We start from the raw sequence: 25,731 nt of genomic DNA, 5'->3' as shown, positions 1-25,731 counted from the left end.
TTCAGCACAAGGCTGAGTAGTGGGGTTAAGACGGGGAGAAGGGGGGGAGTGGAGGCAGAGAGAACCAACACAGAATCTGGAAAATTTCCCAGAGTGCATATCTGACCCTCCAGCAAACTTCAGAGGATGAAGATCAGGGAGGCATAAAGATGACTAAATTAGATTTATTCACAGTGGGCAAGCTACACACTGTTTCTTTATGTAAAAAATCTGCACATGATTCCCTCTTCTAGTCCATGGGAAAAAATGTATACATACATATGATTCTCCATCTGTTATAATTCTAACTCACTAGTACTTTATTGTAATAGGGCCTCTTGGAGCAAAGAGATGGATGAGATGACCTGAGGGCTTTTAGCTTTACCCTTTTCTAAGTTTCTATGATAAAGACTTTGGAAGGGTTAAATAATTTGAGAGACCATTTTGAGATCACCAGAAAAAGCAATACACATATATATAATACATGCACAGAGAGAGAGAGACACTTTGGCTTGCTACTGTATCAGCTGTAATAGTCTTCAGTAACATATAGATTAGATAGGTAGGTAGGTAGGTAAGTAGATACATAGGTAGATGGATAGATAGACATGCGGATGGATGGACATAAGCCTGTGTACTAACATTGATCTGACTGCAGCAGAGACAAGAAATCAACTGCTACAAAAGCCTGGTCAGAACGTGGCTCTGGCTGCCTGGTTCTGTGGCCAAGTATTTTTTGACTCCTGCCACCAGTTGATGGTGTTGGGTCTACCCTGAGCTCTAGTTTCCTTGTTTGTGAACTGTATATAAGCATGCCTACTTGGCACCAGCAGGGTGAAATCATACTAATTTCAGGAAATTCCTGGAAAATCGATTGTCCTGACAACAGGTGCTACATGAGCACAAGCTACTTTTGATTTACTACACTGAGTTTAAACCAGAGAAATTATGGTCAAGCCACAAGCACATACACAGGAGATAGCAGGGAGACAGACGAGAAAAGATCACTTTTCCACTTCCAGAACCTACAGCATAGGGCAGTAGTCCTCAGTTTTATCAGCTAGTGACACTTCATTCCAACTAAGTATACCTTTCTTACAGTAAAAACAGGAGCATAAAATGTATAAATGAATCCACAAATAAGTAGCTGTAGGCAGAAATATGTCTAGGGCAGGTGTTTACTTGTGGTGCTGTACTCCACAGAGAGATGCGGGAACAGGGGCCAGGTAGAAGTGCTTGGAGGCTTGGCTGTTGCAATATAACAAGGAAGCCCATCTTTCTTCTGCCAAGGTTTCATATCAACATGAAGACCCAAGTCTGAGAAATTTAGGGAAAAGGATGGGAAGAAGCAGATAATTTCCAGACATTTGGGTTTCATAAGGCACTACGCAAAGACCAAGTTCCCACATTGTCTGAGTGAAAACAGGATGGATCTCTTTGAGCTCAGGGCTTGATGCAATTGCAGCAGTAGCATCTGCCTACCGGTGGCTCTGCCAGTATTGTAGTCTAGAGCGTCTTGACAGCTGTGTACCTCCTACACTTGGAAGATCTCCAGCTGGCTGTTTCAGCTGGCTGGGTGCCAGTCCAAAGAGCCCTCACTAGTGCTTCGCCTATTTTCAGTGAAAGGAAGGCAGAATAATGGCAATTCTAGACTTGAAAAGATCACTGGACCCCCAAGTCCAGCACCCTGCTACTCCTAACTATTTACCATTTGTGTAGCAGCCGTCACTTTCTAGTTGTAAACGTGTTAACTGATGGAGTTGCCTCCCCTCTGCCTTGGGATACTGCAGAGAAAGCTAACAGAGTCTAAATTGGTTGTGTCCCTTAATCCCAGCCCATCACGACTCCTATTTTTAATGAAGCAGCATTCTTACAGAATGTCCTGTGTTAACCTTGGATATTGATTTACAGTAACTGTCACCTCCTCCTTCTCTGTGCCTTCATTGTTCATTCCTTTCTTATCCTCTGGCAGGATGAAATTATGGCTCCGATTTCACACGTATTGAGCAACACTTCATTACTGTTTTCCCCCCTCACTTCTCTGTTTGGTATCCTGTTTATGTTGTTTTACCCATAGGTTCAGAACTCTTCCTGTCTTTCCTCTCTACTTTTCCCCCCACAGGGCTCTGGAGTTTCATAAACACCTGGCATTTCATTACTTGGTAGTAGATCTTTAACCTTTCACTTGAATGCTTAATGTGCTCTTTGGTTCCTGACCTATAGATGTAAAACATATTTTATTAAATTTTGAGGAAAATGAAAAGACTAGTTAGATAAAAGACATCATTTTGTTTTGGTCAGTTGTGGATTCACTGCTTCCCCCCCGCAATATGTCATAATCAATAACTCTCTTAAAACATTTGTAAATAGGATTTAACAATTCAGAAGCACAAAGGCTTTAATTCATAAAAGCTTGCTGACATGTGCTTAAATTTGAGCATACAATAAAAATTAAACATAAGAGACATAGTTTTGTTCAATAGGGAACAAATTATAAACCACAAAAATGAAGCAATTGATTACCATTAACTTTCTTTTCTTAGTGGAGTGGGAGCAGATTTCTGACAATATTTTATCAACAAATTGTACTTTTCATCCTTCATGATAAGCACATAAGTTTGCCTAAAATTACATTGCCTGAATTATGGCACATGCCAGAGATACTGGCAGTATCTGACAAAGGGAAAAGATCTCCATGCAAATCAAACACTTGATTTTCACAACCTGAATTTAACAATGGAGGAAAAATAGGCATTGCCAATAATGATGGCAAATCTTTAAACAATCAGTAAGTTGGAAAACAACCAAGGATTTGAAAGTGCTGTGGCACCAGGTTAGGTCAATGCCTTTTGTCCTTTGCTAATGATGTGTTTAGATAGCTCCCTCTTTACAAATAATTCACATGTCAACTCTTTCACAGTTAAAACACTGCACCTGTCTGGGAGAAGAAAGTGGCTTCAAAGCCTGCCTTCCCTCATTAATCAACATGTGAAAAAAATGTTAGAGGTAAAGCTGGACTAATCATGGGTTAGCTGCAACCCCTGAACAAATTGAGAGGAGGAGAAAGAAAAATGAGGAACATTTGCTGAGAATTCACATTCGTCTTTGTTTTTCTATTGTTTTCTTCTTCATCCTCATCATTTGACTGGAAATAAAGATCACTTCGGGTTTTCTTGGCATTACTGTTACACATGACTTTGTTTCTCTCGTACTGGGAAAATAATCATTTAACTCCAACACAGCTGTAGAGTTAATTTCTCTTTTCTTTTTTTTTTTTTTAACATATTTTTTTGTTTACCAAGAAGCCACAGGAAAAATGAAGAACATGTTGCCGGTACAATGCCATTATGGAGACTCATGATTCCTATTATTTTGAAGGTGAAGCTAACTTCTTATTCTGAGACTAAATTTTAAACTCCTACCCCCCCAGTATATCCAAATCAAAGCAGAAATGTCACGTGCTGTATCTCAGTTCAGAGTTACTTCTTTTCTTTCCCCAGGAAACTGTCCAAAATACTAATCTTACTTAAGAATCTCAAGGTATTGGGGGGGGAGCGAATGAGTCATATATTAACATAAAAGAGTGAAAGCATGAGAGCTATAAGTTGTCCCTAGGCTGCAGAATGGATCTCTTCTTATTTGTCCCCCTCTTGATGTCTTTCTCATTGACCTAAGGATTCAAACACTGAACTACCCTCCTCTAACAGAAGGTACTACTGGAAACTCAGACCTTGGTGTATGTTCTCTTCCTTACTCAGCTCTCATCCAAGTCTTAGATTTTAGGGCTGGCACTGAATCTGTGACCTTTTTTCACAAGATACTGCTGACCAGATATTTGTAACAAAGAAAATCACCATCATGACGCAAAAATCTCCAGCTGCAAAAAGATATGGAAATTTATGTCTTGAATAAACTGAAAAATGTCTTCTCAGTCTGGCTAACATGTGGAATGGAAACAACATCTCATTGCTCCGATGGGAGAGCTAGGTCACACTCTTATGCCTAGCAAGATGTCCTGTCCAAGAGTGGGTCACACTCTTGTACCTACCAAAATATCAGATGCTCAGTAAGCTGGGTTCGTCAAAAAAACACAGCCCAGGCTGTGGGGCAGGAATAAGGAAAAGACGAGAACTGCTGAAGAAGAAACTGGAATGCCCTGCTGCCTTTTGGTGGATTTATTTTCACCCCCAGGTATGAATAGAGCAGAAAGGAGAGAGTTAAAAGTGATCTGCACCTACTCTGTTACTTCAGACCATATGGTTTGTTCTGTCCCCTGCAAGGGGACGTGGCAGCTTGGCAGACCTGGAGCCACAGGAGACTCGGGGTGAAGGGCAGCCTAAAGCAGGGGAGCTAACGCTTTTCAGAGCCATGGGGCACCAAAACTAATGGCTTTGTAGGGAGCCATGCAATTGCTTTTTGCAGTCCTGACACCTATTATATACATAACATAACACATAGGAATTTTTTTTGAGAAATAAATAAATATCTGTTTTAAGCTTCAGAAAACTTCAGTAGTTTAAGAGATTACGAACAGATGATGTCCCTGCTTTTTTTTATGAACTCCAGCCACCGAAACACTCTCCCTCATCTCAGTGACTAACCCTGCACGCACAGGAACAAACGTGACCAATTGCGTGAGCAACACTAAACACAAAAGCACTAGATATTTGACTCCTGACCTTAATATGGCCCCAAACTATAGGGAAATGTACTCCCACTAGCAGCAAAATGACCTGGTGACAGCTCCTGTACCACAGGAGATCCTGTCCCTCCCCACAGGTTGCTCTGCCTGGAAGTCACATTCTGAACCATGACCCTAAGGGTGAAATGTCAGGGACATCCTGCTGGGCCAAACACTTCCCATCTAGTCTGGATTTTGCCCTTTTCCTTCCCTCAGGAAGCTGTAGTGCATGTCCGGGACACTGCATAGCCATCTATTTGTAAAGACAGGTTTAAAGACTTGCTGAGACATTACAGTTCCCGCCCTGGAACTAAAAGTCCGTAACCTAACTTCCAGGTGCACAGAGTGATTTGCAAAGCATGGTATCGTCATCACAATAAGTTACACCGCTAAGACGTGCACTAAAATAATGTACAGTGTTATTTGAGAAATCTGCTGCAGGAAGGGAGAGAGAGAGCAGAAAATATAATTGTAATGGGAAAAGTTGCGGTAAGGCATCGGCTGAGCAAAGATCAAGCTACACATTAAACATGACCACACTGTCTCTGTCACATATGGTATTTTTGTCAAATTGAAGTACTTTGAAAAGAAAGTCAATTACTCTGCTGATCTTTGGATTTTCTAGGAAGGCCTCCAATTAGGCTCTAATACTGATGAATTCATTTTCACTGATAAGTCAAATTCAAAAACCTGAAAATCTCAATTTCTGAATCCCCAAGTTAACAAGGGATTAACATTTTAACCTGCAAATACCCTTATCCTATCTAATAGGAGGAATGATTGTTCAGCATCTCTACATATCCGGTCATTTATTTCAGCACCCATATATGAAATTAGGAATTTAATTTTAGGTACATGCATTTCAAAACATGACATTTCTAGATTAATATCTTTATCTTAAAAAATAATCAAAAAAGCTTTTTTTTTTTTCCTTCTAAAAATGATATCTCCTGGTATGATGATTCAAGATGTGCAAGCTGAGTTTGCTCAGGAGTTCAAGTTCTTAGGACCCTGGAACTAACCTGGGTCAAAATACTAGAAATTCTGTTACTATAAGCATTTTCTGGCAGGAATCAAACAAAACTAATAGCTATACACTATCTTTAAGTGATATGATCCTGTAATCATCAATGTGTGCATATGCATTTATATGGGCTGTTATCTTCAAAGACTGAAAAAAAAAAAAACAACCAAAAAAACCCCACCACCCCAAGGAGTTGCGGAACATGTGCTCCAACTTCTATTTTATCAAAGCTAGATCACAGAAACACTGCTATGGCTTTAGGGACAATATGTGGTAAAAAGCTATTTGCCTACTGTTAGCATTCATAATGTAGAAAATCTGTCTGCAGATTTCTCCTTCAAATTTTCTTCTAAATTTGCCTCAAAGGTTAATCTAGCCTTTTAGCAAAGCTTTACTTTTCTCATACAAACAGATGTCAGACTGTTTACACAGAGCAAGCCCAGTAAACATTGCTGTGGAAGGCTGCTAATGTGCAAAGATGTATGCTGTGTCCTTGCTGGAGCTTCAAACGCCATCACACGTGTGCACGCATCCCCTTACTCTCTCTCAACGTGCACATCCTTGGCACGTTGGGCAGCCCTGCAGTATTGGACATTCCCGTGCCTGGGTAACTGGCATTTGGCCCAGAACAAGTAGCAGGGGCCAGGTCACTGCCACAATGAACCTTTTGGAAATACGAAGTGTGGCAAAAAATAATATAGCCTTAACTTAGGCTGTAAGTTAGCCTGCCCTAACTTTGTTCGAAAGTTGGTTTGACCTGCAGCTTGTTCTACAATCAAATAAGAAAGATAGCTTGAGCTTGGCTTCCTGACCTTCAGAGGCCTATCTGAACCTGTGATTTATGAGAAAATCAACTTTTTTTTTTTCCCCCTAAATTGACACAGATAAAAGCAGCCCTTCAAAAGAGGCTTTCAAATCTTGAAAGTGAGACTTCTTATGATACAGAAATATTACATTCTTCACAGGGAACTGGATGCTTTACACAAAGTTTGTAGCTCTTTTTGAGACGCTCGGGCACATGCTATAGTTGCAATACATTGTTTTAAAAAATGATTGAGTCTCCTCAAAACTTGACATAACTTCTTGTCCAGAAAAAAGAAAAAAAACACACCAAAAAAAAAAAACCAAACCCAAAAACCAGTTAACTATCTGCTTAATTTTACTTAAAAATGAGTCTTAAGCACATGGTTAGAATTAAGCAAGTACTTTACTTGTTTCCCTGATCAAATATGTAAGTGCATTTACAGACTGCTGCCTTAGGGAAGTAGAGCGTAGAGTCTTCTGTACAGGACAGTTAAAGGTAAATCAATTAAAGCACAAACAATGAATGCCCATAGGTCTTTAAAGGCTGATACACTCCTAGCTCCATTTTCACTTCAACCACCTGTGGCTGAGAGCGTGCTTTGCCAGTTGATCAGAAGATCACATTTTTTTCCAAGTGTGAGCTGTAATGGAGGTTAGAGGTGGTATTTCAAACCAGTAATCTCTTTTGGTGTTCAGTGCATGTTGTGGGAAGCACTGTGTCTATAAATTAATGAAGTTTCTATTCTCAGCAGAGGAAAGAATCTTTGCCAATCCAAAGCATGAGTAATAGAAGGGGAGTAAATTAAAAGTACTGCAGTGTCATAGTCAACATAAAGCCTTGCAGGTTTTTTTGTCTTAGCTGGTGGAAGATCACAAGTGCCTTGTATCCCCTTACTCTGGCTTTCTGGGCCAAGACATAACCAGGGTTGCAACTTTGGCACTACTACCATGAGTCACATCTCACCCAGAGGTGATGCTCTCATGGGCACCTGCCCTGGCCTGCATCTCCCCGCCTTTAGAAAGACCCAACACATTTTCTGTGCTCAGAAAGTCTCATAGGATGAATTATCATTAAGAGTGGAGGATTGGTTGGGTGTTTGATAGTTCCTGTCATTTAAACTAATTTTTGTCTCGGATGAACATTTAACAAAAAAGCGTATCTAACACCTGGGACCAGCTCATTTGAAAGGGCAGTTCTTTTCCCTTCTCCTTCCCCGTTGCCATGGCTGCCATCACAGCAGGACTTGGCCTCAGACACAAAATCACTCATGTAAGAGAAAGGCCATGAAAACTCCTGAGGTTTGAAACTCACTCAAACCCAGTCCAAATCCGTCCCAGCTTGTTGAACTTTTGCGCAGATCAGAGGGCCCCTTTGTCACTAGCTCAGAGAGGAATCAGCAGGAAATTGTGCAGGGGGTACACGAGGACCTGGAGGCTTCTCCAGGGCTTCTCCATCAGTGAGGACCCCAAAGCTGCCTCCAGCAGGAATTAAGGGCCATCACAAGTCTCACCACTTTCTACTCCAGATGCAAGGTGCAATTCTTTAACCTGACATCTCTGTATCAGTGCAGAGTGCCATTTAAGAAAAATTCTCAGACTCCACTAACAAGAAAAAAGCAAATAAAAAGCTTTTTACTGCACAGACCATTCCTTCTCTGGGGAGAGATGGAGAGAAGCAGCAAGCCATACGTGCAATTCTTAGCTACACTGCTTAACATGATAAGGGAATGCAATCAGACACTAAATGGAGCAGAGATTTTATTAAAACAAAGGGTTTTCAACATACTTTTACTTACAGAAGTAGTTGTTGTGTTAATTAATGGACAAAGGGGCTTTTTTTCAGTCCTTTGATTTTTTACCACTATTCAAAGCCTAATTCATCTTTTTTTTTTTTTTTAATAGAATGAGCATGTAAGTCAAAATAAATATCTAAATCTGCTTATGACACAGTGCAAATGGCTTCTCTCTTCCCCACTGCATGCCCCAAATGGTGATACCAGAATGCTATGTGATACCTAAGGTGAGGCAAGGAAAAGTAAAACATCAACTAATCCCAATAACTCCTGCCTTTCAATGCTCAGCTGAATTCTCTATAGAGGAAACTTGCCTTGATGACTATAACTTACCTCTTCTCGATGTTCTTCTCCAGAGCGCTGAATATACCACCTAATAGAGGCTTGCTGGGACTTAGGAATACATTCCAGAAAAGTTGAATTAAATTCAATGCCAAAAATCACCTTTTCATCAGCAGTTTCATGACTAATGCCTGGAAAGCAAACATGGTACAGGAGATTAACCCTGACCTGGTTTTTAAAGCAATGGGAAAATAGCCTGATTCAGAACAGATGCTATAAGAGTGAGTGAATTATAAAAAAGCAAAAGGAAACTTAACTTTTAGCTTAAACTATAACTATGAGGATTTAGAGGCGGCTGCTAACCTTCCTTCAGTGCAACTGGTTTTTAAGGAGGTCAATAAAATCTATATCACGAGCTTGCTCCATTTTAAAGTTGAGGCTTTCACCTTTGAGGAATTTGAAATCTGACTTGTATTTTCCCTTTAAGTAACACAACTACTAAAACTGAGCTAGAGCTGCTAAAGGTAGATGGTACGGTCTGGTTTGTTCATCCCAAACACTTCAAAGGAGTCACAGGGCTAAAGTAAACTGAAGTTTACCTTTCTTCAGTATAATCTTAAATGCTCTGTAGTATGTTTCAGACCAAACACTGAAGGAGCCATGAGCAGATCTGGGCTCCTTTCTTGCCCTTCTGTAAACCTGAGTAAGTAATTTCTAATCTCTGCACCCCCATTTCCCTTTCCAGTCTGTCTTACCTGTGTCTTATCTGCCTTACCATCAGACTAAAGCTGTTTCTTACGCCCTGCCAATAACAGAAAGGAAGGAATAACAGAAAGCAGTGGTGTCTCCTAAATCCAAAGTTAGCTCAACAACAAAATGAATACAATTTTGGATTGTTTTTTCAATATAATAAGTACCTATATGAGATCTATAGAAATTCAAGCTCTCTGCATTAAATGCTTTTCTTTTATTTCACTGTGCCACTGAGATTTCAGTAGAGCCAAACAACTTCATGCAGCCAATGAAGTCTCTGGGAGGGAATCTCACACAGTGGAGCACTGAATTTAAATAGGTTTTGGGGCCATAATGTTATTAATTATCGCAAATGGCATAAATAAGCCAAGAGCCTGGAGTGGCACAAGTCAGCTTCATGGTTTTATGGCACACAGGGGTCATTCCCAGCTGGATAAAATTTCTATTGGTGGTGCTACATCAGGGCAAAGGATTAATACAATTTTCTGTGCTAAGTCGTTTTACGTTTGTCTAGTAAAGCCAACTCTTCCAGTATCTCTTTATCCTTCCAGGAAAATGTGACATTGTCAGCCTTCCTGTTAAGGTTTCTATAACCTTGAGCTTTGCACAGTCTCAGATACCACTATTTGGAGAGCCATGGTAAGCAGCAAGAGGGGAAATTCTGGACCTTTGGGAATGAACAGGAGTTTTGTCGTTGACTTTAATGGAAATGAGATTTTACCGTGACTTTTTAACTATGTCTGCAAGCACACATGTACAGTCAGAGCCCTCTGTACTGTGCAACAGACTTAAGTCTTTGATCCTATGGCAAGCAGCTCTGATTTCTGTAGTGACTCACGCCGAGATCTGCGGCAGGCATCCAGCACCACAGCGGCACAAAAATAACCAGAGATCAATGGAAAGTGGTGGCTCGCCCCGAATCAAATGTTCAGCGCAGTGATACAATCAATACTGTTTTGACTGGGTTGTTCACTTTAATAAGCAGCTAGAAGAGCCCCAGACAAACCCAAGCTTGGTTTTGAATGCTTTTCATTTATTTTACGCTGCCACAGAGATTGCTCCGCAACCGCAGGATTTCATACTGACAGTGCTCGCTGTAAGAGAAGTGCTGCAGTTGCCAAAGGAGCAAGCCAGACCCTTTGGCATCTGAAAAGAGGGTGTGGGAAAGGGAGGGGGGAGCCGACGGGGAAAGGGGGGGTAGGGTCTTGCTAATAATAGGAGTATTTAAGTAGCTGTGGGGAGGGGAAGGGGCTGGTTTGGCAGCTGGAGCTGGGCTTTGGGACTTGTGTCAAGTGTATGCGGCATAAGGGGAAAAGATGGTGTGTTCCCTGTTCACCCCTGCGGGTTTCCTCGCGGGATTATCTCCCCTGTTTCTGGATGAACAGAGGTCCTGGTAGCTACTTGTAGGGATGTGTGTGATGTTTGTGCGTCATGGGCACATCTTCCTCCCCTGGGTGAGTGCTGAGGAGGGTCACTTGTAAGGGACATGAGGGTGCTGTCCCATGCTGGCTGCCCCTTATCAGCCCTGGCTCCTCAAATTTAACTGTGGGAGGGGTAATGTATATGAAGTCTGTGAAAGGCAACTGCTTTAACGGTGTTATTCTGTTGGGCTCAGCAGGTTTTCACAGACAGATGGAGACCTTTACAGCAAACTCTGTTGTCAAAGTGACTAAAAAGCAAGAAAGGTGCAAAATACTCACTGTCTTCCACATCCCAGCATTGTGCAACGGGGTCTCCATATTTGACATCTTGCCTTCTGGCTCGCCTATGGGAAGAGCATGCAAACTTGTAACACTGGAGGCATAATTGCTGGAATTCAACAACAAAATACAGAGGAGCTCAGCAGATGTGGACTCGCATTGCTCCCACCCCACTGCTGACAATTACAGTCTTAACTAAAACCAGCCTCACCCTCAAAGCAGCATGTGGCCTAGAGAGATTTGTACAATTGACATCAAGAGAAGAGCCTGTGATTTGGGAAAACCACTGGGAGGGGAAAGAGAAAAAGGGAGAGAAAAAAATCCGCCTAGACTAAAGAGCGTGCAATATAGTGACAGAAAGAGCACCTAAACCTGCTTTAGGAGCATGGGGCACGGGTGTCCTGGTGGGGTGGACTGTCTTCGAAACACCTAAAAACATCCTTAATGTTGTATGTCATGGAAAAGATCTGAGGTTCAATAGGTGACATTCAAACTTGAGCTTAGGATCAGCCCAAGGCAATACTGACTAGTAAACCAACCTTTAAAATGAAGGGAGAAAAGCGTATGTTTTAATTTGGTAACTAACAATTGACAAATCTGATTATCTTTCATCTTTATGGACAGAAAAAAAGCTTGAGACAATGGTCTGAGGTGGTCTGTTCCCTTCCACAACTAACTCACCTGCTAATCTCTGGGCGTGTTACTTAAACTCACTGCGATTTAGTGTAATTTCAGTCTAATAGCATTTGGAAAAAAAAAAAAGTAAACTCTTCCTCTGTGGATGATTGCATTTATCTCTGAGGAGCTACAAACAAAAGTTTGTAATTAAAGTTTTTAGTAGAAGAATTGGAGACCCAGGGAGGAACTGGTTCCTCCCTCACAGCCACACCAGAGATAACAGGAGTGGGACCTCCTATGTGCAGAGCAACGCCTGCGGCAGGACAGCAGGTTCCCAAGGCTGAGCTGTCCACTGTGGTAAAAGCTGTAAACATGCTGGAAGCACAGGCTGCTACACAGAAGAAAAATATTCAAGTAACTGATCTATTGGAGGATTCCCAAGGCCAGTCACCTATCCCCTGTTTTGGAGCCACAGACTTTTGGCCTTCTCACCAAACTGCACATCTGTTAAAAAGCATGGGCCATCAATCTCCGTGTCCCAGCCCACCTCGGGCTTCAGCAAACCTCATGTGTCACTAACTTTGCAGTGAGCCTGAACACTTGCTTTTCTCCTTTCATTTATGCTTCTCTGAATTTAGTTTGCTTTGGCTTTGAGGGAAAACACATAAAGTTCCTTGACACCATGACATGATAACTTATGAGTCATTAACTTCAATGGTTTGTCTAATTGCTCAGGTCCCAGTCCTGCAGCCCCTAAGGTAGAAAGTCTCTTTCCAGAGCCTAAGCTCAGTCTGCAACTTCTGACCCTCACTGCAAGAATGGCAGGCTTCGTTAGGAAGGCTTCGTCCAAAGGGGAATGAAGAGGCTGTGAAGGACTCTAACTCAAGGAGCGAGCTCAGAGTTCTGGCTAAATCAGCCAAAAACTCCAAGAGACACATCCAGCAACTTAGGTACTGCACTGCTAGAGCCTGCAGAATGCTCTCCCTCCATGCAGATTCATGCTGCTGTCCTAGCTGGTGAGTACAGAAAGTTCAGATGAAACTTCTTTCACTGGGGAAAAACTGCTCCCGATGTGGCCAAATCACAGTACTTAAATCTCTGTCTCCCTCTCATGGCTAGACCACAAATACAATCGATGAGAGTGACACTCATTGAGCCAAGTTATCTGGGTTAGTTAAATCAGACAGGAGAAGCTTGTTCGTTTAGATCAGAGAATTAAATGTGTTTTATTACTGACCATGCTGGGATACTATGTTAAACTCCGCTTTATAACTACGGTGGTGCCCTATGCAAAAGGCAGAAGCTTAAGAGAGGCTCTTGCATCTCAGGCAGAGTCAGCCACAACCTGGACCTCCGTCTGAGCATCTCATGCCTTAAAGCATTCTGCATAAAAAAGGAAAGTGATGGCTTTATGACGTTAGCTGCAGTAGCTGAGTTACTGTCACACGCACTTAAACAATGCTATGTTGTCTTCACAGCTCTTTGAGCAGAAATATGAAACATGGCCAGAGTATGATCAAATTTTAAGGCAAATGATATGCTAAGTAACAAGGCAACGTGTTCTGATTGGGAACCTCTAAAATTCTTCAAGCAGCAAGATCTTTCACAGCACGTTGCATTTTTTTTCTTACCTTTTAGAAGTAGGGGCATATCTGGAACATGAGTTTCCATCCCAGGCACAATATGGGTCTCTGGCAAGGCAGCAGTCTGCACAAGCCTTCCCATACGTATGACATCTGTGCAGAGAGAGCTGAACCAATCCATCCCTGGAACCAATGTACAATTGTTGCTGCAAATCAGGCAAAGCGAATGCATTAGGAGCGTTCTCCAAGTAGCCCATTTTAAAAGTTCCCTTCTTCAGTGCCACACTTGCAGACTTTCAACCTTGTCCCAGATTTTACAAAATGAGGGAGAATTCCTCCTTTACCATAAAATGTTTCTCAGGGCTCAGTGTGAACTGGTCAGTCCCCATCAATCCCTGACAATACAGCAGAGAGGGAAGGGGGCTGCAGTCCTGGAAAAACACCAGCATTCAACACCCTTACACCTTTAGATTTGTGCTGTAATAAAAAATCAGAAGCAAACCATGGAAAGAATGGCTTAATAACACATTTAAAAACAAGTGGCTGGATAGCCGTGACGTTAAGAATCTGGGAACTAGGGATGACCTTGTGTGAATAAAACTTCATCTTCTGCTTCTGATCCTTAGGTAGGATGAGGATAATATTACTGCCCTCTGCCCAACGTGTGAGTAGATTGCCTGTTGAGACAAGGGTGGTCCAAGTGCTTGCAGTTGAGCCGGAGCTGGCTCATGCAGTACTTCCAGCTGGCCTGCCACCTTTTTTCAGGGGAGATGGGGCCCAGCTGTGCTGTGCGTGCCGGAACGGCAAAATACCTCCTCCCGCGTGAGGAAGGCGTGTTGTGCCGGAGCTGCTCCGGCCACTTCTGCGGGGCAGGGAGGTATGGCTCTGGTGTCACGCTGCCTCCCGAACGTGCACGTAGCCATCATAGAGCTCGGAGCTGCCATAAAACCATTTCCCATCGGGAGATTCCCAACTGGGACTGGCCCCAGTGACTGCCAGGATTGGACCACCCACATTTATACTGCAATTTTAGAGGGGACTGGTTTCCAGTCTATGTGCACACAAATTTTAGCACAATGAGGCCCTGATCTCTCTTGACTACTAATAAAAATAACAACAATAATAGTAATAATAATTTGTTACTAGATTGTAAAGAGACAAGTATTTCTGGTGTCCAGAAAATGAATGTGCCTTGACTTCATTCACAAATGCCACTACTGTATGACTAAAGATTTGTTCCCATGAATAATTACCAGCTTGGGTACACAAATTACTGTTTGTAAGCAAACGTGAATTAGGCAGGCAAACAAGCTCAAACATATCTCCTTCTTTCCAGATACTTTTTAAGAGTAATCCATGGAAAGCTTGGCCAGTAACAGGCATCATCTGAAAATAACAAGCTAAGTGTTCAGCGTACCATATATCCTAATTAAACGAGCTTGTGATTACCTGCTTCTGAGAAATCTCCATGGTCGAGATAAACGAAGGGTGCTGAAAAACAAATTAGTAAGGTGCATTAGTTTACACATTCCCTGTTCTTAATGAAAAAGAGCACAGAACTTAACATACAAAAAGTAAATAAAATTACAGATCCATTTTCTTGGTTTAAACAAATGTTAAAACCAAAAAAACAGAAACACCACATTCATGCTTCCAAAAATACCTCCCATAAATTTTCCCTGCTGCTTATGAGGCAACAGACTTTAATTCTTAGAGTTTGCAATCTATCCCATCCTGGAGACTGGCAATGAGCCTTCACATCAACTTAAGTTCTTATTAAGCACTATTTGAAAGGCTTAGATGGCATTTAAGGGATACATAGGCAGATCCTCTGCACCAGGATGTATTTCACTGCTATGAGAGACAGTGAAATTTTTGCCAGTGACTGATGTAAGAACAGGACAAAGCTCTGAGTATTATCTATCACCTAATAGAAGATGATTAATCTAAGCCTATTGTTTAATGTTAATGCAGTTCAAGGAAATAAGGGATGTTTTTTCAGCCCTTCACCCCCTTCATTTTTCTAGATTCAAAAACATAGAGGTAACAGTTATAATTCAATAAAAATGTGAAGGAATGTCTGCTGAGCAGGAAAAAAAAATAACCTTTTTTGTGTTTTAAATATGATATGGTACATTTGCCCTTGACGTTATATTTTAAGAATGCAGCAAATTGGTGCACATACTGAAACTGCTGATTACTTGGCAGGCCACTGAGTAATCTTGAAATTTTCAAAGTGATATTTATAATTGGTGTCCAAGACAGTGGGAAGATGACAAGGAGATCCTTGAAATCAAAGTTTCATCATACACATGACATATTAAAAAGCATATGGAGAAATATAGTCTTTGAAATAATTATTAAAGATCCTGTCCTTACAATTGGAAAACACTGTCTCTAAGTCCCAAATTCATTTATTTAGTATGGACAGAAATTCTGGCTAAGGCCTTGTATAGCACATAGGAGAGAGGATGTGAGAGAAAGTAATCAAAATGCCAGGGATGCAGATAAAATTGATGAAAAAGCAAGGTGAAAACTGAACACGAGCTATTCAGCATGAGAATAAAGCAAAGTGAGAATGCAAAGAATGAAGAAGAAACTACTAAATGGAAAAGAAAATCAGTAGGGAAGACACAGGTCTCCATTTTCCTACTGTAATGCTATGTCGATGTCAGTTCCCTCACCAGCAATGAGGTTAATCAGAAATTGTGCCTGTGCAACAGAAAGGAGGTTGGGTTTTTTACAAGCTCTATTTATGAAAAAGTCATTGGTGTTAGCAAGGCTCCAGTTACTTTTCTCCTTTATCACTCAGCCAGAATAACCAAATAAAAATGGTCAAAAACATTGAGTCAGCCTTCGCCAATAAATTAAAACACATTGATAATCAAAACTAACTTTGTTTTATCTTCTTTATGTTTTCAATTTCTAAATTTGTTATTTTAAAGAATTTCTCTGCATCTGCAGAATTTTGTTTGTTTGTTTGTTTGTTTGTTTTAAAAATAATTATAATTGTACTAAGAATAGTCCCAAAGCTGAGAGAATAGAAAAATTTGGATTAAAAATAAAATTCTACTCATAAAAAAATTTGGGCTCATAATAAGATTTCAAACTAGAACAAGGCACGATAAATGAGGCTTTCTATGAGTTTGAAAAATCATGGTCTGTTTGGTTCTGGACTTTTTTCAACTGACTTACCCAAAGAATACCAAGGCATTTAAAAATTTACATAGTGTCCCTCTGGAAACTTGAACTAGCTCCAGTAAACAACCAACCAGACAGACAAAACCAGTTTGGGCCTTAAAATCCCCTGATGTTGTGGCTGTTAATGCTTACCTTGAATATCTGCAGCTCTTCCAGGACCACCTCCTCCTTAGTCCACTTCTCCTTTGTGATACTCACAACTTTCAGGACTGTGCCTATGTCTGAAACAAATGTTTATCATGTAAAACCCACAGTTATGTTTCAGTACATATGTGCTACTCCATTTCATGCTCTGAAGATAAAGCTAATGCATCAAGGATGTAGCCTTCAAGCAACATCTACCCCTATCTGCATCTGTTGCTGTCTACATAGCTCTATAGAACACATTTATGGTTTTTACTGCATGGCTGAGCTAACACAACGGTAGGCTGCTTCTGGAAGGGATGGTCTAACTCTCCTGCTACACAAACACACACGCAAACGCAGACAAGCACATCCATGCTGCCAGCGAGAAGCTTCTGCACATTTCTTTGAGCCAGAATTGGGGCCCATATAACCCCAAAGAGATCCAGCTTAGGGGGCTAAATTGGCAGAAAATTATTTTCTCTTTTTTATAGAATTAATTTTCATCCAGTATAGCACCTTAAGTAGGTTTCATTTTAATGTGGGGAGTTAAGTAATGCACTTTTTTCATTTATCTTTTCAGTTTAGGGAAATTTTTGAACAAAATCTCCATTCAACATCAAAATCTCAATTTAGTCATTACAGAAATTGCTTCCTTGGAGTTATCTAGAGAATTTTTTTAAGTTAAATCTATTCATCAATTTTAACCTGAATTCCTGCTTGGTGAAAAAAAATAGTTGCTCATTTCATCTCAGACCATTACACATTGGTGAATCTTGAATGGCCTTAAAAAGAACCTTAAAAACTGCTCAGGGGAAGTGGGCTGGGTGCTGGGATGTGCAGCATAGAAATGACACAGCACAGCTTAGTCTTAAGCACTATGCATAGTATTGAAATGATGAAAAATAATACACTATAATGGAAAGAATGAGATTTTTCAGTCTTGTTTTCCCAAACTACTGAAGATCATATTACCAACCACAGCCAAAAGTATTTCGGTTTGCCTTATGTATTAGAGCTTTTGTTTGTTTGTTTGTTTGACATAATTGCCAAAGCCTGCATATGTACAAGTTGGTTGCATACATTCAAACATATAATAAGCTTCTGATCTTCTGCTGCTCAAAATCTCCTGGGTTATTTGGTATATCTGTGTTCAGTCTCTCTATATAATATTTGAAATATCATCTTTGAGTTTATTTTTTTCCATAGGACTAGTTTAGAGGATAAAATAGAACAAAAACATGTGCTTCTGGAAAAGAAAACTCACTTTTAAGGAAGGCACTGCAGATAAATAAATATCTGCATATTATGGAGTGCCACCTAGTGACTGCATGGTACATGCTGGCCTTGACACCTCTAAACCGGATGATTTACTCTGAAAGAATTAGCATTGGTGCTGGGTAGTAAGAGTTAACCTGGGAGTATTTGAGTTGCTGGTCTCTCAATATAATTTTATTCCTATGACAAATTTTATAGTGGAGGATAGCAAACATCTGAAAGCAGCCTCTATAGCCACTAAAATAATATTTTGTACATTTTAACTAGTGAACTCATCTTTTTGAACAGCTAAGTTTTAAATTACTTTTTCTCACTGTTATCAGAAAAAAAGTAAGTTTTAGTGAGTACCCCGATATCCTAGGCATCTTACAGCTTGGGAATGTGTTCCCTTTCCTTCTCTGTTGAGTATATTAAAGATTGCACTCAGAAAGCAACGAGGATTTTCCGTCATCATGGCTAAAGCTCATTCCCAGCCTTCTCAGGCAGCAGGGGGGCAAACAGCACTTCAATGCTCTTTTTTATGAAACTGTGCTTTTCTCTCTGACACTACTGTACTTGACTTGTGGGGATCATAGAGGGACTGCCACACCATCTTTTCTTTTGGGAGACAACAGTTGTGAGAGGGATTGAGCTGAAAGACATGAATGGTCCAAGAGAGAGGCTATCTCTGGACTTGTGTGTGTGATAATGCAGCTGGGAAGCTCTTGGAGGCTGAGACAAACCACACTTTATAAGAGGCAATGCTCTGTGACAATCCACTCCTTTCCCCAAATCACTTCAGAATATCCACGCCTATCAAACTACACTATATGACACCAAATTTGCTTATAGGCCAGATAAAATGCTGTGCAACCCAACAGCACTGGGGCAGGATTCAAACAGAAATCTTAATTTCCCTGCAGCTCATGGCAGTAGCTCATTCACTGCCCTTGGGTAAACCTTTTCACCTCCATGTACGTTGGTTTCACCTGCTGTGAGATGGGGGTGATGGCAATGACATCCTTATTAAAGCATTCAGATCTACCAGTGAGAAGTGCTTTATAAGACCTGTTACTACTGAGAGAACATCAAATTGTGGATTAAGAACAAGAAATTCCAGTGGAGTAAGAAGGTAGATTATTACTTCAGAAATGTTATGAATAGGTATGTTAATGTTTATTAGCAACCATGCTGTTGGGTGATTCATAAATTTAACTACTATGGTAAAACTAGACTTTTTCCTTAAGTCATATAACTATCATAAAAACGTAAATAGATACATAATTATCCATAAAAAAACCTGCAAAGCAGGTTTCTTCCCTGAGTAGTTTAACCTCTCTGTTCAATCTTGGTCCTCTTGTTTGGCACTATTCATGTTGCTAAGTTATATCTTTAAAAGTATTTAAGTGGAATTGTTGCCTTAGGCTCAATTTTAAATCTTTCTTAGCTGTTCAATGTCACATGACATTTAATGCTGAAGCACCATGTCACTACTGATAATAGGAAGTACTCCTTGAAGTTATTAAGGTTAATTTTTTTTCTTTTAATTGGTTATTGATGTGCTGCCAGCAGGAATTGGAGCCAGCCTACCATGTAATGTAAAGACAGGTACTGAACGGTACTCAGAGACTAAGAAAGTCCAGGTACTCTGACCCTTAACTGGTTTATCACCTAGGGACCAGGAAGCATTAAAATCCCAATAGTAGCAATCTCTTGAGTTGACAAATTAATCTAATCTTAGCATTTGCATGAAGACCTGGTACAGAATCATGAGCATCTAAATGCTTCCCAAAGCTGCATGTGTAGGAAAAATGTGTTAATCAACAGGTTTATTCAGGACCTGCTGGAGTAAAAGTGTTCTAAAGGATGTGCTTTGTGCAGAATGATAGTGGAAGTCCTCTCTCATACCTGTTCCTAGGAAAATAACATCATATTGCCCATCCTCTGCCATGACGTGATCCACTACAATCTGAGTCAGACGATAGTCCACGTTGATTCGAGTGAATACCGGTCCTCCCGTCACTGGGTAAACGGATTTGTACATCAGTGGATGGCGTTTAATAAAGCTAATTACTTCATCGGGAAAGTCTCTGGTAGACTTTATGAGCGGATCATAGGTTTTGCTTGGACACTGAATGAAAGAGAGAGAACAGGAAGATGAGAGGTTAAGAAAAAGTACAAGTAACCTGCAGGTTTCTTTGTCTAGTAGGAAAGCTGCCTGGTCCACCTCAGCTATCTCGTTTTGTAAAGCACATTTGCCAGTGGCTGGTAATTTGATTTACAATTGAAAAAGCTCAGCGTTGATTTGAAAGCATGGGAACACACTGGTGGTGTGTGCTCCTCTGGTTCTTCAAAGGGTCATTTTCTCCCTCATTTCTCCACTCTCTCCTCTTCTCTTTTAATTTTTACCTCTCGTCAAAAGCTCTTCCCCCTCATCTTTATTTTCCTTTATCCTGCTCCCACCTATTCTCCTTTATCTTTTAAAACCACCCAAAACCTGTTAATTTGTTTCATCTCACTCATTTGTACTACTATTCAAAATTATAAGCCTTCCATTCCTGTTAGTTATATGTCCACACCGGCAACTACCTATAGATATATGAAAGCTTTGAAGAAAAATTCTTATAGGCTTTTCTTCTTTCTCAGTCAGAGATTTTGATAACCTAAATTAAAACTTAGAGGGGAGATGAACTTCCTTAGCTTCTCCAAGATACTCAGGAAAAGAAGACAGCATGAAGTTTGATGTTAGATAAAATGTGAATTAATTAATACTGTATTAACATATCTGTAAACACAAACTTCTAATAGCTACATAAATTTTTTGAGTTTTATTACCAAATGGTCTTTAAGACCATAACCAAGACCCTTTATGTTTCTTCATCTAGCAGTGTTCCTGAAGAGAGTATGAGACATGCCTTAATATTCATACCACTATCACCAATAACGAAAATACATTATTATTGTTAACATTCAAGCACTACATTCAGTACTGTGATGCACTTTGAACTTTTTTTTTTAATCATATATTGGAGCCAGCAAAACTTAGCCATAAACAATTTAATAATATAGGAAAATATCTAATTTTTCTTTAAATATTTAGAAACTACTTATATATAATACCATAATAGATGTTATCAGTGCAGGCCACTTTGGAAATTTGGTCTTATGAATAAGTCACAAATTCAATCCATATTCAAGCAGAAATAAAATTTTATGTGAAAAGAGCTGTGAAGCCAGTAAGAAATCAGGTTTTCTCATCCCAAAGCAGCATTCGGTCACCATTACATCATTTTTTCAAAGCTTTGCTTTAAAACTAGAGAAATTCTCATGATGGGCTCGGTACCTCTGCAACGAATTTCACGTCCTCGTTCCCTGCCATACTCATGGGCACCTTATCACGTTGGATATTTTACAAAGACAAGGAAATCAAGTCTGCAGTGAAGGAGACCTGTCATGCTGTCTAGCTCTCATCGCAAGGCACAGGTACCAACAAGCAGTTAAATTTGTTACACGCTGAACAAACTAGTGCAGGTATCAGTGTAAGGGACTTTCAACAGCAAGTCTCGAGTGCCCTCTGGTGGCTACCATGGGATAATCTCAAGTATTTAAAGTGCAGGATTTTCTCACAGATCAAAGTTTTTCTGCTATTTGCATTTCTGCTCCTCTTATTGAGGCTGAGTTTGTGCCCTGTTGATGCAGTGAGACAGAATTAGGCAAAATCCTCACCAGCATGCCCCGATGTTAGACTAAGGGCTTGCTTTCTCTTAGGAGATACGCTCAGAGTTACTGTGGCAGAAGGCCCCTAGTAAATGCTTTAACCATGTTCATTTTTCCAGACTGGAAACACCCACATCTATCTTTTCCCTGTATATGGCCTGCAATCAGAGGCCATAACTTTTCAGTGAACTGCTCCTCTTTGCCTCCCATTTATTTTTTTTTCTAAAAAAGGCAGATTCTCCAGATGCAAGAATGTAGCTGTAGCTCATTATTTCTCAGAAGTTACTTTCCTTACTCATCCACATAGCTGAAACTCATGCCCAAGCCCACAGCTCGGCTGCTGCAGCATCCTTTTCTCTGGCTTTGAACAGCACAGTCTCTTCCTCTTCTGGTCCAGACAACTGCTACAGCGATTACTCCCTCAGACACTTCCCTAGTATCACTCATTTATTGCTGGGGTTGGCTCCCCCCTCTATTAGACCCATCCTGGTAAACTAATCAATTCAGCTGTTTCTTTGGCATACACAAAGTAAGTTGGTTCTCACACATCTTGCTTGAAGACCACCCACAAACCTATCTCTTCAACCTCCTTCAAATTTTTCCCTTCTGCTTCTGTGCCTTTCGAGGTGAGCCCAGGAACATATTTGCAAGGTCAGTCATGTTGGTGACCCATCATCTCTCATGCTCAGCTATCTCTGCTTTCCTCCCCATGGCTGTTTGTCTCTCTTTTCTGTCCCTTGTTTTACACTTGGTGTCTAATCTGAGTCTGAGAAAGCTTCTCTTTTGAATCTGGAGACATCTAGACGTGTTAATGGGGCACTACAAAGCCTGGATAATGGTAAGACTAACTGGAAACACTATTCCAGTTGGCGACATCCTTTTACATATAAACTATTGATTGCATCTTTTTTGACACTATTTTTAACTACGTAATCCCTGTGTTTCCTGCCAGGTGGAGCCATAACACAGTCTGTGAAGAAAGAAATGTGATTAAATAATGCCTTTGTAGTCTGCCAGGAGAAAGTTAAGATTTGCGGTGAAGTTGCTGTACAATTCTTCATGGCTAATTTCAACAGAGGAGACTTTAGTTCACATTCCCAAATCTCCAGTTTGACGTGTTCAATCTATGGTGCCAGTTAAGGGCTTGCGGTTAGGATTTGTTCCACTATGTAAGGTTTGGCATTATCCAAAACATTTGCATTAGGAACAAAACACACAGCGCCAAGGGCTGAGCATGTCCCCCCTCCATTGCTGCCAAACTCTCTTCTCACAGCTACACAACACCAGCCACTAGCAGCAAACCCATCCCCACAGGCTCAGGACCAGCCTGGACCCTTTTCTCCCTTGGGTTTCCACCGCCTGTTCTCTTCCTGGGCTGAGGGAAGCACACAGCACATCCTGTGGTAGTGCTTGCTAAAAAGGGAACATAGCCTCTGCCCAGTGCATACAGGTATTGGGTACACAGGCCTAAGGATGAATTCTTCATGCAGTAAATACAGCTAATACAATGCAGAATTATTTTCATCATATACAGTTCTATGTGAACACGCACCTGTATAAATATCCTAAATGCAAAGACAATAACAACTAGTTAAACAAAAATTTCTGACTGAAGATAACATTCTCAAAAGTATCAGAGACTACCTGGATATTCAGAAACAAAACAGGCCAGTGAAGCGCAGACCAGCTGATGTTCTACATCCACATCTACAGCCACATCTGAAATGCCTGTTGGGGACAGTTTCTGGTCTACCTTAGACCCCAAACACTGCCACAGGGAGGGAACCTGACCTCTGGTTTTATTTAACAGAGTTGTAGCCCGAGTGATTTAAGAGTCTACAACCTATTTCCATTCCTTGCTTGGACTGATTTTTATGGCTATCTAGAGACCTAACAGATTTTGTGCAAGTGCCCACTTGCTTAGCGTTGTTTCAATCCATAAGAGTTAAGCCTGGGCATCCTCATCTTCATAAAGGCTCTGAAATTGCTTATTGAAAATAGGTCTTAGGCTCTTGAATCACCTAATAGATTTTTAAAATTTCTCCATGGACAGTAAACCTGTGCCAATTTGAATTAAGATATATTCCATTGCATATTCAGTCATATTGTTTCACTATACAAGTTAATGTACAGCTGTGAAAGGACTGACAAGAAAAAAAACATGGGTTTGTATTGTTGTCCTGTGATAACTACTCAAAGGACATCCCTTGAAAATACATTTTAATACAAGTAAAAAAGAAGAAGAGGAAAGTCCTATTGAAAAAATAGTTCAACTGGAAACATACATTGTAGTGAGTTGTCCCTAGGGGTTTTATGCCAACATTTCTGTAGGAACTTCACCCTCTGGGTATGATCTCCCACATTCTGTTTTCTGCTGTGCTTTCACAAATTAAAGTCTTTGCAAGGTTACACCCTTGAGGTGGGCTGTCGTCAGCTTGGTTTTTTAAGATAACAATATCAGTTAAATAATTTCACAAAGAAATACATGCTTTTGTATTACATAGCAAAAGAGACTACAGAAAGGCTGTGACAAAAAAAAAAATTAGATTTTAGACTTCGGTGTAAAAAATAAAGTGAACCACAATACAGGATAAATGATTCAGACAGCACAATAACTACACAGAAACCAAATCATGTGCACACTTGCTACATGAGCAGGACTTCAGGAATGAACATTTCTCCTTACCTTTAGAACAACCAAGGTCTGTGTCTTTGCCACTTATACCGGAATCAGACCTCAAAAACCCTACTGATTTCAGGAGCATGTTTATCTTTGCAGGGGTTGAACTAAAGTTTATTGGAATCAGCAGAAAGGAATACATGTGTTTTAATTGCCTTTGAATGAAAATTTTGCATCAATTTATTCTATATAGGATGAGAAACAAATTCACTTCTTCCCCAACCATGCAATAACTCTCTTCCCCCTCACTGTGTACTAGAGGCTGATTTTCCCTTGTCTGTGCATTTTCTGTGGTTCATATTCTCATCCACTACTCTGACTTACAGTACACATCTTCTGGAAATTCACTGATTGCTCACCTATTCACAGCTCAATCCCAGAAGTCTATTTCTATGTGAAAAATGGGAGTAGCCCCATGGGTCTTAAAGATGTCCTAGATTTTTGCCAAAAATGCATCAAGAGAGGAAGATGAGAGCAATGACATCACATACTAAAAAACACTAGGATGAAATGTCTACCAATATGGAACTATAAAGTTGTTACAGTAATCCCAAAGGCCCAAACCCTACCATGCATGATATAGGGAAATCTTTGCCAGCTTGCACAGCTAATTTAGTAGAAACAAGGAATAAGGGTCTGATCCAAAGATAAGCTTGAGTCAACAGGGCCTTTTCCAATTATTTCAGTGGGCTTTGGATCCCATCCTAAAACAGCATGACCACCAAGAACAGCTGGGCAGGGGTGACCCTGTTATGCTTGGCCAAGGGAGCTATTTCCAGAGGCATCACTCACTGTGTCATGATGGATGGAACAGGGGAATGAAAAATTCATTTTGGCCACCCTTTGGCAAAGTCCTCAGGCAGCTGTTTAAAGCTGTGTCCACCCATCACTGCAGAACAATTCCTGTAGGCTTGTGCTTCCTTTCATAGCAATCAATAGGATGTATGATAGTAAAGGCTGCATGGCCAAGTGGGTGAGTGAAGCAGCCTTTCAACTCTGAAAATGTGAGTTCACATCCTGTTGCATGTCTCGTGATAGTGATATCAATGTTCTCTGCCCAGTTCACAGAGGACATTTATTCACATCATCAGCACCAGATGTCTCAGATATGTGACATCTCCCACTGGAGACAATAAGAAATTTGCATTTATATCAGAGGTCACAGGAGTAGGTTGGCAGGGTTGTTTCATGTGGACTACAAGAGAATCTGGCTCCATAAAAGTTCTCATAACACCATCACTGTGCTCTCTCAGCATCATCTGCTTTTGCAACAAGGTGGGATTCATCTCACTTGACCTAGATTCTTATCTTGGCTGTGTGTGAACTGCACAGAGGAGGTGCCTATCTCTTTCTTTCTGATACAGAACTCTAAACAACTAGCTCAGACTTGATGCTTTTCTTCTAGATAGCTGACATCAAGAAAAATGAATCACATTAAATTAGTAAAATTAGTACTGCTAGATAAGAATCCTGCAAGAAACTTATTCACCATATAATTTATTCCTCTGAGGTTGGTTAGGCCTTCACTGCCGTGAA

The 25,731-nt window shown here is 40.5% G+C and overlaps 1 protein-coding gene across 2 annotated transcripts in view; it reads right to left on the bottom strand.

Annotated features, from left to right (window-relative positions):
* The window catches only part of SEMA3D (semaphorin 3D), a 153,874-nt gene that overhangs the window by 7,141 nt on the left and 121,002 nt on the right, over positions 1-25,731 (bottom strand). For both annotated transcript variants that reach the window (XM_072858402.1, XM_072858393.1), the window contains exons 12-17: positions 19,707-19,929; positions 16,551-16,639; positions 14,667-14,708; positions 13,266-13,423; positions 11,017-11,081; positions 8,615-8,754 (exon numbers count right to left, since the gene is read on the bottom strand). In XM_072858402.1, coding sequence (XP_072714503.1) covers positions 8,615-8,754; positions 11,017-11,081; positions 13,266-13,423; positions 14,667-14,708; positions 16,551-16,639; positions 19,707-19,929 — 717 coding nt within the window. The remainder of the gene's footprint in view (positions 1-8,614; positions 8,755-11,016; positions 11,082-13,265; positions 13,424-14,666; positions 14,709-16,550; positions 16,640-19,706; positions 19,930-25,731) is intronic.

The sequence above is a fragment of the Ciconia boyciana genome, chromosome 1 (genome assembly GCF_034638445.1).
Source record: "Ciconia boyciana chromosome 1, ASM3463844v1, whole genome shotgun sequence".
Lineage (NCBI taxonomy): Eukaryota > Metazoa > Chordata > Aves > Ciconiiformes > Ciconiidae > Ciconia > Ciconia boyciana.
The sequence above is the reverse complement of the archived record's forward strand: the minus strand, read 5'-3'. Positions and strand labels throughout refer to the sequence as shown.